Source organism: Taeniopygia guttata, chromosome 5 (assembly GCF_048771995.1).
Source record: "Taeniopygia guttata chromosome 5, bTaeGut7.mat, whole genome shotgun sequence".
Lineage (NCBI taxonomy): Eukaryota > Metazoa > Chordata > Aves > Passeriformes > Estrildidae > Taeniopygia > Taeniopygia guttata.
The window spans coordinates 59,033,367-59,047,748 of record NC_133030.1 but is presented as its reverse complement, the minus strand read 5'-3'; the positions used below and the strand labels follow the sequence as shown (position 1 = coordinate 59,047,748).

The 14,382-nt window shown below is 44.8% G+C and overlaps 1 protein-coding gene across 1 annotated transcript in view; it reads left to right on the top strand.

The window, feature by feature from the left end:
• PRKCH (protein kinase C eta) overlaps positions 1-14,382 on the top strand; it is a 112,218-nt gene that overhangs the window by 40,371 nt on the left and 57,465 nt on the right. The window contains exons 3-9 of the mRNA XM_002200361.7: positions 4,588-4,738; positions 5,514-5,548; positions 6,493-6,581; positions 8,189-8,318; positions 9,194-9,321; positions 11,406-11,549; positions 12,296-12,469. Coding sequence (XP_002200397.3) covers positions 4,588-4,738; positions 5,514-5,548; positions 6,493-6,581; positions 8,189-8,318; positions 9,194-9,321; positions 11,406-11,549; positions 12,296-12,469 — 851 coding nt within the window. The remainder of the gene's footprint in view (positions 1-4,587; positions 4,739-5,513; positions 5,549-6,492; positions 6,582-8,188; positions 8,319-9,193; positions 9,322-11,405; positions 11,550-12,295; positions 12,470-14,382) is intronic.

The window sequence follows — 14,382 nt, the reverse complement described above, 5'->3', positions numbered from 1 at the left end:
AGAATTTCTTGCTAATAGCTTATCTAAATCTATTATCTTTCAGTTTGGATCTATTCCCCCTTGTTCTAGCACTACATACCCTTGCAAAGAGTCCCTCTTCAGATTCCTGGTAGGTTCCCTTCAGGTACTGAAAGGCTGCATTAAGGTCACCCAGAGCTGCTGCTTCTCCAGGCTGAGCAATCCCAGTTCTTTCAGCCTTTCAATTAGCAAGCTTCAGTGCTGCATTGATGGATGATTTCTGCTCACAGCCTCTCACCCAGTGGCACTGGGACCTGCTGAACAGTTGTCATGGGTGTGAGCTGAGGAACTGCTATCCTGGTGCTTGGAAGGAGGGAGGTTTTGGTAGCCATTTGACCAATTTCAAAATCACTTGCAGCTTGTTGCAGGGCTGAACTTGCCAGCTCCATGGTGTGGTGTGTGGCATGCATGAGCACCCAAGCCCTGAGAGAGAGGGATGTATTCTGTGGGATGTGGTTGTATATGTAGATCCACTAAATCATGTGGTGGATGGTCTCCTGCAGCTACACCTGGGCTCGAAGTATGGCTGAAGTTGTGCTAAGCTCTCCCTCTCCATTTCACTTGAGCCAGCACCAGGAAATGGGAAAGAAGAGTGCTTAAAAGAGTTGAAGGTTTGGAAAGTTATCCAAACCTTCCTGAAGCCTGCTTAGCAACACCCAGATTTGTTATATTGTAAATTGAGGTGAACATAAGTATGGGTGAGGATCACCAGAAAGATGTGCGGTATCCGCAGAACATTATCAGGGTCTGACAGCCAAGTAGTGGGAGAAAGTGTGAAATTTAGGAGCATTTTAAATATAAGTTAGCTTTTAGTAAAGAAAAAAAAAACCTAACTTGTAGCATGTGCATTAATGACAAGCAGGTCTGCAAGATGGAACTGTTGTGCTGTGGGATTTTGGTGTCTGGAGAATGGGGGATGGAAGCCAAGTACAGCTCTAGGGAGGAGGTTTCAGGCTGGCCCTGGTTGTGATCCACCAGTGCTGGCAGCATGGAGACTCCCTCTGTAGCCCAGGAAAAAGCAAGTGCCTGTAATTTTTTTGGGCTTTGTGAACTGTTTCAAAATTGCAGTCTGTCTGAAGTTGGGCAAACCACCACAGGGATGCACAGCAGTGTGCCATGGGTGGCTTTGCAGGCTGTCATCGACTGTCCCCTATTCCTGGTGCCAAGGATTGATTCCCTCCTTCTGTGTGTGGTCTGTACTGCATGGGAGAGCACCAGGGACGTGATTACCCCATGCTGGTTCTTGATGGGAACCATAAAAAAAAAACAAACTGTGGGAGCTAAATTGGGAACATACTCTTTTAAACCCTGCTAAATGGGAGCTTAAAGCTGTTGGGCTTCTAATGGAACAGCTGGTATGGAGCAGGTTGGTAACTGGATTGCTTCTTTAGGTGATTTACTTAGGTGCTCACCACCCACTCAAGCCCTGTGCTTCCCTTTCCATGCCTCAGAAGTTCTCTGCGTGCTGAATACCTATACAGGACACTTTGCCAGTTGAGGTGTTTGGCCCTGATCCAGGAAAAACACTTATGTGTTTGCCTAAAGCTAGATCAAAGTGATGATCTCTTGAATTTGAAGTTGGGCACATTCTGTAATACTACAAGGAATTTATTTTTTTTTTTATTCTCACATGAAGTTGCAGGAGGCTCAGGCTCAGCAAAGCAATTGTCTCTTCATCTTCCTTTTAGAGGACCTTTTGGTTGCCCTCTTGAGGTTCTTCTTGGGCTTGTTTTCTGTGGTAGATAACAAGGCAGTTGAACTTGTGCAATGATGGTTGAACGTTTGAAAGGAATATTAAACGTCCACAAATCAGATTCCACTTCTGGAGATCAAAATGACATCTCATGCGTGGGAAAGAGACGAATTATCTCCCAGCTGCAGAGTTCCTCCATCTTGCTGTCGTGTGTTTCTGGTTGCCCACTGACAGAGGCAGGATGCTGAGCTAGATGGACCAATGTTCTGATTCAGTCTGATAATTCCTGTGGTCCCCTGAGTCCTGTTGACCTCAGTGGGAATTAAACACATGTTTAAGCACTTCCCTGCAAAGGCAGGGTCTTCTGAGCCTGCCCAGCTGCTTGGAGCTCTGCACTGAAGAAAGCAGGTTTCTGTTAAATGCTTGGATCAGCCTTACCACATCCTTTTTCTTGGTGTGTTGAAATGGGAAAATCCTAATTTATAGCATGTGCTTCCATGTGAAAAATAAATGCAAGCTGTCCTAAAGTCAAACCATGCTCCATGTCACTGTGATGCCATTGGGTAGGAGGTTTCCATCAGTGCCTGTGGAAGGGACATGTGCAGAAATGGCTGAGAGAACTCAGCAGAAAACTCTTGGGCTTTATGGCTGGCTTTGCTTCTAAACCTGTAGCAAGAGTACCAGGAGGAATACATCCCGTGGCTCACGGCCCCTTGAAGTGGCTGGGCTCAGTACTGACAGGATGGTTTCCCTTATCTCAACTCCTACAAAAATGACCAAGAAATATGCCTGTGATGTGGGATTCCTGCATTTCAGGCCTTGATCCGGTTGACAGCTTTTCCTCTATTTCCACCATCCCCTGCCCCCGGTGGTTAATCAGCAAAGCCAGTTGAAAGCAGGGAATTGCTCTGCCCCCTTTTTTTGTGGCAAGATAAGTGGGAGGGTGACAGCTGTGTTTGGGTCCTGTTGCCAATCCACTGCTCTGGGAGTTTACAGACCTGTCTCTTCCTGTGGAATTATATCCCTGCAGAGGGTTTGGCAGGAGCTGGCTTTGGTCTTGCATCCAGTCCACTCTCAAAAGTCCTGAACACTGATCACTGTTGCACAGTCCCCTCTGGCAGACTCTGGTGTGCTGTTTTCAGGGTCTTCACTTTGCAAATTAACTAACTTGAAAACTGCAAATTTCATTTCTTTCTTCTGAGCAATTGTGCCGCAGATGAGGCTTTGATCTGGGAAGCTCAGCTGAGTTCTGTGTGAGGATCCCAGAGACCAGCTGGCTGGGACATGCAGTTTGGACAACTGCTGCCTAAATGAGAATGGCTCTCTTCATCTAGAGTTCAGTTCATGCCCTTCGAGAGACACTTGCTTTGTGTCAATTGAGTTTTGCTAGGAAATTGTTATATAGCTGAACTAAACTCAGTAAAAAGATTAGATTATATTGATAGGTAATTAAATTGTAATACTAAATTGTGCCAGAGGAGTTTGGACTGGGCATGAGGAAGCATTTTTTTAATGAGAGTTAATTCAGACATAGAAAAAGGCTTCCTAGACAGGTGGTCAGTGCCCACAACCTGTCATATTTAAGAAGCACTTGAGCAATGCTCTTAAAATACTTAAACTTTTGGTCCATTCTGATATGGTCAGACATTTGGACTAGGTGATTATTGTAAGTCCCTTTCAACTGAAATAGTCTACTCTGTTCTAAAATTAAATAAAGTTTTGGGACAATTCAGATTTGAATGCCAGGAGGTCCTAGATCCCTTCTTTCTAGAACCATCAAATATTACCTAACCTTTGGAAAATGAACCCTTTAAAGGAAGCTGAGTGTGGTACATATCAAACTAGCTATCATTGAAAAAGTAGCCTATATTTTTTTTAACCAACACAGGAAGTATGTAAAAATGCTGCAAAAAGTGAAAAAGAAATGTAGCTAGAGAATACCAAAGGTGGATGAACTGTTCTCAAAGAAAGGCACTGCTTTCACTCAGCAAGTGTGGTGGTGGTCAGTTGATTATGTGTAGTCTTGTTTTCAGGAGTTATTGCCCAAAAAGCTGTGAGTTATTACTCATTAGCCTTGAGCTTTTGGTCTATTTACAATTTTTGAATTAATAGCTTACTGGCATGTCTCAATATAGGAGAGGAGTGAGGGTAAGATAGGAAAAGGCAGATATTTCTAGATGAAAAATACAATTTTGAGCTAAATGGGACATTGCAATTAAGTTCTGTACCTGTTCCAGATGCCATCCTTGTTCTAGACCACAGTCCCCTGACTTCTAAACCAGGGATGTAATTATGGCTTTTAGCATTTTAGCATAGAACCATAGAATGGTTTGTATTGGAAAGAACCTTAAATATCATCTAATTCCAACCCCCTGCCATGGGCAGGGACACTTCACTAAACCATGTTTCTCCAAGCCCCATCGAGCCTGGCCTGGAACATTTCCAGGGATGGGGCAGCCACAGCTCCTGTGGGTAATCTCTGCCAGAGCCTCACCTCCCTCACAGTCATTAATTTCTTCAAAAGATCCAACCTAAACCCACTGTCTTTCAGTGTGAAGCCATTCCCCCTTGTCCTGTCACTCCATGGCTTTGTCAAATCCCTCTCCAGCTCTCTCGGAGTCCCCTTTAGGCACTGGAAGAAGCTCTAAGGTCTCTCCAAGCCATCTCTTCTCCAGGTTGAAGAGTCCCAGCTCTTCCAGCCTGTCTTCACAGCAGAGGGGCTCCAGCCCTGCTATCATCTCTGGGCTTGCTTCAGCAGGTCCATCCTCCTTAGGCTGAGGTCACAAACTGAATGCTGTAGCAAACCCAGAGGCAATAACTGTGTGTGATGACTTTAATGTTTTGTTGTCCCTTTTTCTCCTTCTCCCCCTGCACAGGGACTCTGCAGCGGGACCGGATCTTTAAGAACCTCACTCGGAAGCGGCAGCGGGCGATGCGGAGGCGGGTGCACCAGGTGAACGGGCACAAGTTCATGGCCACCTACCTGCGACAGCCCACCTACTGCTCCCACTGCAAGGAGTTCATCTGGTAAGAGCAGCTCAAACACCCTGGCACAGAGCTCCCCAGTCCTTCGTGTTCTGGGGACAAGGCACCCCCAGTCCTGAATGTCACCAGGGCCTCCGATGTGATGCCCTTTGGCCATCAGGTGTGGCAGGTTTGTGCTGCAAACTGGAGTCTGCTGCAGAGAGGCCAGAGGTGTATCTTGGATGCTGGAAGAAAACTGGCTTGGTGTGTGGATGTGGCAGTGTCCCTCCCTTGTAACTACAGATATTATTTCAAGGGAAAAAAAGTAATGAAGCAACCTGAAGAAAGAACCCACTCACTGGAGAGTAGGGTGTTGAGATTACACTGAGGAAAAAGACCAGTTGCTTGAATGTTTAGAGAAAATTCCTGAGAACAGAAAAGCCATCAGAGAGATGTGAAGTGATGCACATGGAGGAGTAGGCAGAGTAAGGAGAAAAACGTAGATATGCCTGAAAAGAACATGGAGTGGGAGAAATAATAACAGGGTGTGGGCTGCTGGGATCAGTGTAATATGTGTGATGTGTGTTGTAATGAAGTGAGGTATTTGAGAAATGAGAGTGAGGGGGAATATGGGGAATACAGGCATGTTGACAGCCTGCCCTGTGAGCCATGCCTGTGCTCTCACACCCCTGTGCTGGGTTGCACCAATACTGCTGGGCAGCTCTGCCATGGGATCTGATAATTTGGGATCCTCCTGCATTTTGGCTCTGCCCTCTGTAAACAATCTGCAAGACGACTGTCCTGCCATTGAACTGTGTCTGTGTTTTCTCTTGGCCAGGGGCGTGTTTGGGAAGCAGGGATACCAGTGCCAAGGTAAGATCCTCTGCTCCTGTGTGGTGTGTGTGTGGGATGTGCTGCTTTGGGATGTGCTGGGACACCCTGCAGCTGTGAGCTGCTCTGGAGTCACCACTCCTCTTCCTCCCCAGGCAGCCAGACCTGTGCTTTTGAGCCCCTGTCAGGTTTGCCACTGACATTCCTGCAAACACCTGCATGTCCGGATGCTGTTCCATCCGGTGCAGGTCCACTCAGTTGCTACATGCAACACCCAGCTGGGCTTGAGGCACCCAGGGTCCCTTCAGGACAGTGCTCAGCTGGTGTTGGGACACCAAGTACCCTGCTGGAATGGCCACCTTCCTTTCTCTCCCTATGAACTTCAGCAAAATAAAATTTGTGTTTGTGACTTCATAGGCTGGCACAGCCCTTCTGCCTGAATGCATGGCGTGGTTGACTGGCTGTGGAGATGTATGTGGTGCTTGTTTGCATTTAATTTTTGTTCTACCTTTCCTTTTATTTTGCCTTTCCCATTTTCTCAGAACTGCCCGCTTCATGGTCACTCAGTATAGCCTAACACAGCCTGTTCCTGTTCGGTATAATAGGGCACTGGTGTCCTGTGAAAGGAGGCTGCATGTAAACAAAATGGATATTGCTGTGTGAAACTCTCTTCACTGGATAATTATTTCAACAGTTTCTTTTGAGTAGCTTGAGAAGCTATCCTGCTTCCTTCTGTGTCCATTACCCATATTTGATATAGGCAGCTGTTTTCTAGGCTGTGTGAATTTTCTAGGCAGTGCAGAATTTTTCTTGCTGTAGGTTTAAGATACATCTTCAGATATGTTTTAAATTCCAAGCCACCAATTACTTTTCACATCTGTACTGTGTGCTGATGATGTAGCTGAGCATTAAGAAGCCCAGCTGGTGGACTGATGTCTTCTGAGTCTTCCAAGGGCTCTTCTTAGTGTTTCTCTTTTATTTCCTAGTGTGCACCTGTGTTGTACACAAGCGCTGCCATCAACTCATTGTCACAGCTTGCACGTGCCAAAACAATACTAACAAGAACGATCTCAAGGTAAAATCATGTTGCTTATTTTGGGACATCATACTTTGTCTGGGTTGCTGGGGTTGTCTTATAAGAGAATTTACTTTATGTTATTTTCATTCATGGATTTAAAAGTGGAAAACAGTGATAGGGATCTGTTTAAAAGCCATGCATGTCATCCAGTTGTTCTGTCGATGCCATTAACTGTTTGGACTAGCACATGCTTTAAGAAGTCAGGATATCATGAAGATATCAATGGAAGACATCAATAAATGGCAAATCCAATGGTTCCCTTGGTAATTTTCTTGCATGATTAACTGTGGTGCAATCAACATCTGGTGTCAAGTTCTTAGTGTGGATTTCTCTGGCCAACCACTGGTCCTTGTTTTGCCTCTCTTTTCTTTCCCGACTGCCTGAAGGGCTCATTTAGTTGTTGCTCCAGACCTTTGCTCTGTGAAATGCATTGTAATAAAGAACTCTTGCATAACTTATGTTTCTGAAGGTTTTCCTTCCTGCTGGCTTTGGCTGTGTTTGATGGGAGTAACATCCCCATCAGACGCTGCCCTGTGCATTGCGTGTCTCATCTCTGGAACTGGAAATGGTTCAATAGCTGTTTGAGGAAAAATCAAATCAAATCTGTTTATTCACGAGGCAGCTCTGTGTTTTGTGCCATGCAATTGCCTTTGTTATTTCTTGCCTCCAAACTGCTGAGCTGAACTCCTTAAAATGACCCCTTGACAAGCCAGATGAAAATGAGTTAAGAAGCCTAAGAGTAGAGTGCAAGTTAAATAGTGAATGTCCTTGCCCCTCTCTCAGGATTATGAAGGTTTTATGACATATTTAAACTACTTTAAAAAAGCCAGAAGTGAGGAGGCACCACTCACCTTGAACTTGTTCCAGTCACACCTCTGACTTTTCTTTAATAGAGTTGTGGGTTCCACCTCAGCTTTCCAGGATCTGCATGTTGAGAAACAAAATCAAAAGTGATGAATATGATAAATGGGGACTGGTTTCTTCAGCCATTGAAACGTTTTTTTAAAGGTGCCCTTGAGATCTAAATGATTTACAATTGGAAAAGAACAGGTTTTAAAAAGGGGATGAGTGCAAGTGATAAAGTGAAATGTGTGCCTGAAAGGCTGCTAATTATAAGGAGGGCAAAAAGAGGAATGAGAATTTTAGGAGGAGCTGTGAAAGCAGTTCTGTATTAAAATTAATAAAATCAACAGTTTGACCTAAAGTTACATATTTTTTGCACATAGTATGCAAGTCAATAATTTTGGAACTGTGTGATTAAAAAATGTTCTAACTCACACTGCAGTGGGATTGGTTTGTTTTGAGGTATTCCAATTCTAAGTTGTCTTTAAGAATTTAGACTTGGCTAGGGAACCCTTGTTTTAAAATCTGCTTTGCCAGGTAGTCTGGCCTGGCCAGCAAGGAAAGCAGGGCTGGCTCACAGCAGATGAGGCTGTTAATTCAGTATTCACTTGCCATAAACTTCAGTGACGTGATGGACTGGGACATTTTCTGACTTGAAATTATTTACTTAGATTTGCACTTAAATGTCTGTATGTAAATGAACACCAGCTTATAAATATGTATTTGAATTTTAAACCTGTTCTTTCCTTTTGGTGCTGCAGGTGACTGAGCAGAGGTTTGGGATCAACCTTCCTCATAAATTTGGCATCCACAACTACAAAGTCCCGACGTTCTGTGACCACTGTGGCTCCTTGCTCTGGGGCATCCTGCGACAGGGTCTACAGTGTAAAAGTGAGCAGCTTCTCACTGTTGCCTTTTCACAAAATACATTTATTTTTAGACTCTTGATGCACTGTGTGGACTTGATTTGTGCAACCTTCAGGAGAAAGCTGTGCAATGAATATTTATCCTTGTAAGAGTTTAAAAAAAAGCGGATCTCCTTTTGAATCTCTGGCTGCCAGAAAGACTCTACTTTGCACTCCCAGCACAGCTTTGTTTAACTTGCATTATTAAAAGTTTTCTGCTTCCTTCATTCATATTTTCCCTTTACCTATCGGTTTTTCCTCAGCTAATGAGATAAGGCAGTGAAAAGGCATCTGAGGGGAAAAAAAGGTCATTGCTTTAGGCTGACTCTCCTGCCTATTAATTGATGACTAAGGATGTTCTGGTGTTATGTTTTTGTTTCAGTATCCAGACTGTAAAATCCTTGCCTTCATCTCCCACAAGAGGGTGTGTGTGTACCCGTGACTTAGATCAAGAATGATTTTTATTTCCTGCTGAACGCTGTCTTTAAAATTAGATACAGGAAAATGCAAGGGACATTTGTTGCGAATTCTGTGGCATTATAAATATTAATTGTACTTACAGACGTAGTTGCAGTTATGCACCTCAAAAATGCACCTTATAAAAAGCTTTAGGCAATAATGGCATCCTGCTTGGAGAGTTTGGGGTCTGTTCCTGGTTTTCAGGAGTTTATTCTCTTACTAGAGTCCTAATTTTGCTGCTACTTAGATCAGTGGCAAAGAAATCCCTCTAGTTTAAAGATGCAGGGTAGGTCCAGATGGGTGTATTTCCTGAAGCAGAATTAGTACATTGTTTCTCAGCATTAAACCCCTCCAAGTTATTTTAATTGTTCCTTTGCTTTTACTTTCCATTGCCCCCGTCAGTCTGTAAAATGAACGTCCACATCCGATGCCAAGCAAACGTTGCTCCAAACTGTGGAGTGAACTCAGCAGAGCTTGCCAAAGCCTTGGCCTGCATGGGTCTGCAGCCAGGAAGCATTTCCCCAAATTCAGTGAGTAATTATTTTTTTCCTTTTCTATTTAAAGCATTTACAACTGAGTCTTTCTATGGGTGTAGGAGAGGACAGAGGCTTCCCATAGGACAGGTAATGTTGGGTGGTGGACTGCAGGTGTAGGTCTGTGGCTTGTGGCAAAGGCTCACCTGGAAAATGGATGTCTGGCATCCAGGTTTTCATCTACAGGTGTTGCTTTGCTTATGTTTCACAGTGCTGTGACTCTTCAGCACTCTTTCATCTGCTCATCACAAATGAGAGCAGAATAAGACCCGCTGACTAATTAGTGATCAATATAATTCATGCCATACTTTTTTTTATTACTGCACTGCAAATGCTATCTGTATGCGTGTTTTGTGATAGAGCAGAAGAGCTCAAGAAGAAGCCTAGTTCTCTTCCCAGCTTTGTTACTTTTTCTGTGTGATTTTGGGGAAACCATTTTTACTCTTCACTACATTCCTGGCCAAAAATCTGTGGCTCCTGTCAACACAACAAAAAGAAAATGTTAAAGCCCAAACCATAATTTCCAGATGTGGTAAATCTTCTCATACAATTGGCCAGTTACATTGATCAACCACATCAGGCTGTATCAGCCTAGCAGGCTCATTAGGCTGTGCTGCCCCTTATGATTTCAGTTGGTTTGTAGCAAACCCTTATCCTTATTCTTCCCCCTGTGGGACAGTTATCCTGAGAGTTACAAGGAAATCCCATACTCCCTTTTCCATTCTGCAAAAGTCAGCACTTGTTAAAACTTGTTGTTTGTATCATCTGCACATCAAAAGGAGATGAAAACAGAAAAAAAAAAAATATCTTGGTGTTTAATGATGTCTTCTTGTTACTCATGACATAAAGGATCTAGGAAAGTGTTTACAGTGTCCTGTAAGAACAACCCTGAATGGCTTTAAGCTGAATGAGGGTGAGTTTAGATTATATATTAGGAAGAAATTATTTACTGTGAGCCTGGTCAGGCCCTGCCACATGTTGCGCAGAGAAGTTGTGGATGCCCCATCCCTGAAGTGTTCAAGATCAGGTTGGACTGGGTTTTGAACAACCTGGTCTGGTGGAAGGTGTCCCTGCAGGGATTTGAAACTAAATTATCTTGAAGGTCCCTTCCAACCCAAACCTCTCTGTGTTTCTGTGACTGCTCTTGGTTCTTTGCCCATGGCAACAAGTCTCCTGTGCAGAAGGAACTTTGCTGTACACCAAAATAGTCACAAGATGGAGCTCACGAAGTCCCTGTGACTTTGTTCAGACCAATAAACTGAATAGAAGTGCTCGTTTGTATGCACATGCATACCTGGAGAGTTGTGAGCAGAGGGCACCGGAGGTTGGCTTGATCTTTCTATACTTCAAAATTAAGAGCTCTAGAACAGTGTGCTAATACTGGTACAACTCCTGAATATGCAGCACCTCACTGCTGGCATGAGAATGAGCAGCTTTCCATCGAATTTGGAGCAGTGGAGCAAGCCAGCAGCCCAAATGTGGAAAAGAGACATGTTTTGAAGTTGGGGTCCCACTGAGCTGAGCTTTGAGTAAGAGTCTTAAAATCAAGTAGAATCATAAGAAATTCAGATGAGATCTGCTAAGGTTTCTAAATCTAACCAGTCCTTTGCCTATTGCAGAAATTAGCAGTCCTCCTTACTTTGCTGATAGATAGAAGACTTGGATTTCCCCACTCATTCTCTTTATTTTTTTGTGGGGAGTAAGAATGGAGAGAGTCAACCTTGCCTCTTGACTCTTGGGGATGGTCCTGTGCAGGGCCTTGAGTTGGACTTGATCCTTGTGGGTCCCTTCCAAACTCAGCATGTTCTGAAATTTTCTGTGATGTGCTGGGCAATGGGTTTACAACCTGAAATGCCCAGATCAGGAGCTGGTGTTGAGATGTCAGCACAGCCCTGAGCAGTGCTGAGTTTGGCTGGTCACATGTGGCAGCTGTGTGATTCTGCCAACACAACTTTCTGTCTCTGCAGCCATAAAGCGCCCCTGGAAAGGCCCCAAATGCCCTGGTTGGTAGATTGCCTACCTGTGAGCACCTCTGAATACATTTCCTGTGCAGACTGACACTTCTTTGCTTTCTTCCACAGAAACTGGTTTGCAGATCTACATTGAAACATCAAGGAAAAGGCAGCCTGAAGGATGGTGACACCATTAATGAAATTTCAGCAAGCAAACTTGGGATCAAAGACTTAACCTTCCTTCGTGTATTGGGAAAGGGGAGCTTTGGAAAGGTGAGAGTTATTCCTGGCTATTTTGTGAGAAACCACATTCCTTATCTAAGGAGCCCCAAGGTAGGTGAAGTGATTTGATAACATGGTACACAGGCTGTCCAGTGGTACTCCAGAGCAAGTACTAAGTGGTACTTGCTTTGTGCAACAAAGTTGGTTACAGAGAGCAGGGAGAAAAGGGAAGAGAAAGAAAGCTGACAGCAAAGTAAAGAATTGGATACCACAAAAAAGAAGCTAGCACCTGAAGGAACAGCTGCATGCCAGGGCCCGTACCAGGAGCTGCAAGTGTGTGTTAACACCCCTTTGGGCAGCATTTCTTGGAGCATGTGAAGACTTTTCCTTTAAAGGCAACAAGGCAGTGGATTCAAGCATGGTGAGATGGTGGTTTTGTTTCTCTGCTTTGCCAGGAAGCTGATGTGAAAGAGTGTGTTTGAGTTTTATAACTGAGGAGAGAGGTGGAATGCAAAGCCCTGCTTAGGCAGTTTGTGCTGGCACAGTGGGTGACCTTCAGCCAGCCAGCCCTGTGGCAGACAGGAGCAGCATGTGGGTATTTCTGTCCAGAGCAGCCTGCTGCAGGCAGCAGTGTGTGTCATTGATTGTACACTGATGCCCATGCTAACTCACTTTGGTCCACAAGTTTGGTCATGAGATGATGACTGACATTTCCAGCCCGGGAAGGTGTGACAGGCTCTGTGCTGCTCACAGACAGAGGGCTCAGCCCTTGCCATTCACCCTCACTTTTGCTTTAGGTGATGCTTGCCAAGATGAACGAGAGTGGGCAGCTGTATGCAGTGAAGGTGCTGAAGAAGGATGTCATTCTCCAGGATGACGACGTTGAATGCACCATGACCGAGAAGCGCATCCTCTCCTTAGCCAGGAACCACCCCTTCCTCACCAAGCTCTACTGGTGCTTCCAGACCCCTGTAAGTATAGCCAGGCAGTGGCCAGCCTTCCTCCTGACACTGGCTGGCATGAGGAACCTCGCTGTGTATTTGGCCCCTGGCCTGTTACCAATGTCCACCTCAGACCCAGGAGAAACCTCTCTGCTGGAGGATGAACAGAGCTCTGTGCTGTACTGCACCTCTAACATCTGCTGGGCATTTGGCAAACAAAATCCTGGCCTTTTCTAAGCTCCCTAACAAATTGGTAAGGCACAAAGCCTTCCTCTGTGTCTTCCCTAGAAACATCTCCGTGCCATTGAACATTTCCAAGTGCAAATGTCCGCACACCTCCAGTGTCCTCTGGTTGCTCTGGGCTCTCAGGCTCTGCTCTGTTACTGCCTGAATTTTTAACAAGACTGTATTTGCATTGAGTTTTCTGCAAACTTTAAGATTTTCACTTGGAACTGAAGGTAGCCTGCAGTCTCTGACAGCCTTTGTAGGCTGCTCAGAACTGAACAAAGGATCCTTTTGGGGTCACTGGAAAGGGGTGACAGGGGTGGACACTGAGACAGATCCATGTCTGGTTGGTATTTCATTTTGTGGAGGGCAGGCAAATGGCAGCATTGCTGTCCCTTGTGCCCTGTCTACTGAAGTGGAGGACAGAACACGGGCTGAGTGCCTGGCTGGGAGCCTCATCTGGTGTGGGTGGTGGAGGATGGAGTGGCTGACATGGAGGCAGTGGCCACAGCCATGTATGGCAAGGTGAATTTGGGAATCCCTCAGCTAAACTGTTATTAGGACCAAAGCATTTTGTGCATTGTAGCTCTTCAAAACTGCCTGGGCTCCTTTCCAGTTGCATTACATTCTTTGCTAAAAGGCAGTAGAGCTTTTTTTTCCTCTTCCAAGACGTAGGAGAAACTTGCCCTTTTAATTGCAGCTTTGCTCCTCCCACATAAACCCAAAATACTTTAAAAAAACCAAAAAAAGAGCAGACAAATGTATTCAGCCACCCACCCATTTCTCTTTTCACTGGGGTGATGCAACAGCCAGCTATGGAGGTGAAGAACTGTGCTCATTTAGGATGGAGCCTTTGGGTAGACTCATCTAATAGAAATGTGTGGTTTGCATTGGGTTTTATTTAATGCACAGCTCACATGGTTCACAGTGCAGCTGTGCTGTATAGCAGAAATGAAACTTAAAGCTCACTGTTGTCACTAGTAACCAAGGAAACTTTCATTTTGTGATAGTTCAACTTGTAATGGCTTTCCTGAAATATCAGGAATGTCCAGTATTGTTGTGTTCTCTTTGAGGTTAGATGTGGACCTTGCCACTCGTTGCTATGGCCTTTGCTATGGCTTTGCTTACTAAATTTGCAGTGTGGATGTGAAAACAGCCAGTGTGCTCCTGGGCTGTGCAGAGTGCTTCTTATGAACTCAGGGAAGGTTCAAGGTCACTGTGTGAGCGCTGTTTGTCACGTTCAGAAAAACTGAGTGCAGTCTGCTGTGGGTGCAGGCATGTTCTTCTGGGATGGTGAAGTAATTGCAGTCTTTTTGCAAAGAGGAAGAAAAGGGGAGAACTCAGCCTGCTTAGACTAGCAAATTGAAAGCAAAAAGAGGATCTGATTGATGTCTGCAGATGTCAAGCACTGAGGAGGGAAACAAAGCTGTCAAGATGCTGGTTAAGATTAAATGAGTCTAGACTGGCCATGGGTACAGTTAGGCTGGAAGTTAAAAGGAGGTTGCTAAACAGTAGAGCAACCTGGAACAGGAGTTTCTGGACCAGCTTATCATCAGATGAGCAGAGGGAATAACCCTTCAGCCCCAACACAGAGCTGGTCAGTCCTTGAAATGGTACCAAGTGAGTGGTGCTTGTATATCAGCACCCTGCTACTTCCAGTCTTTCCTGGGTTCCTCTTTCACTTGAGTCCCACTTCCACTCTGATGATGAATAACACA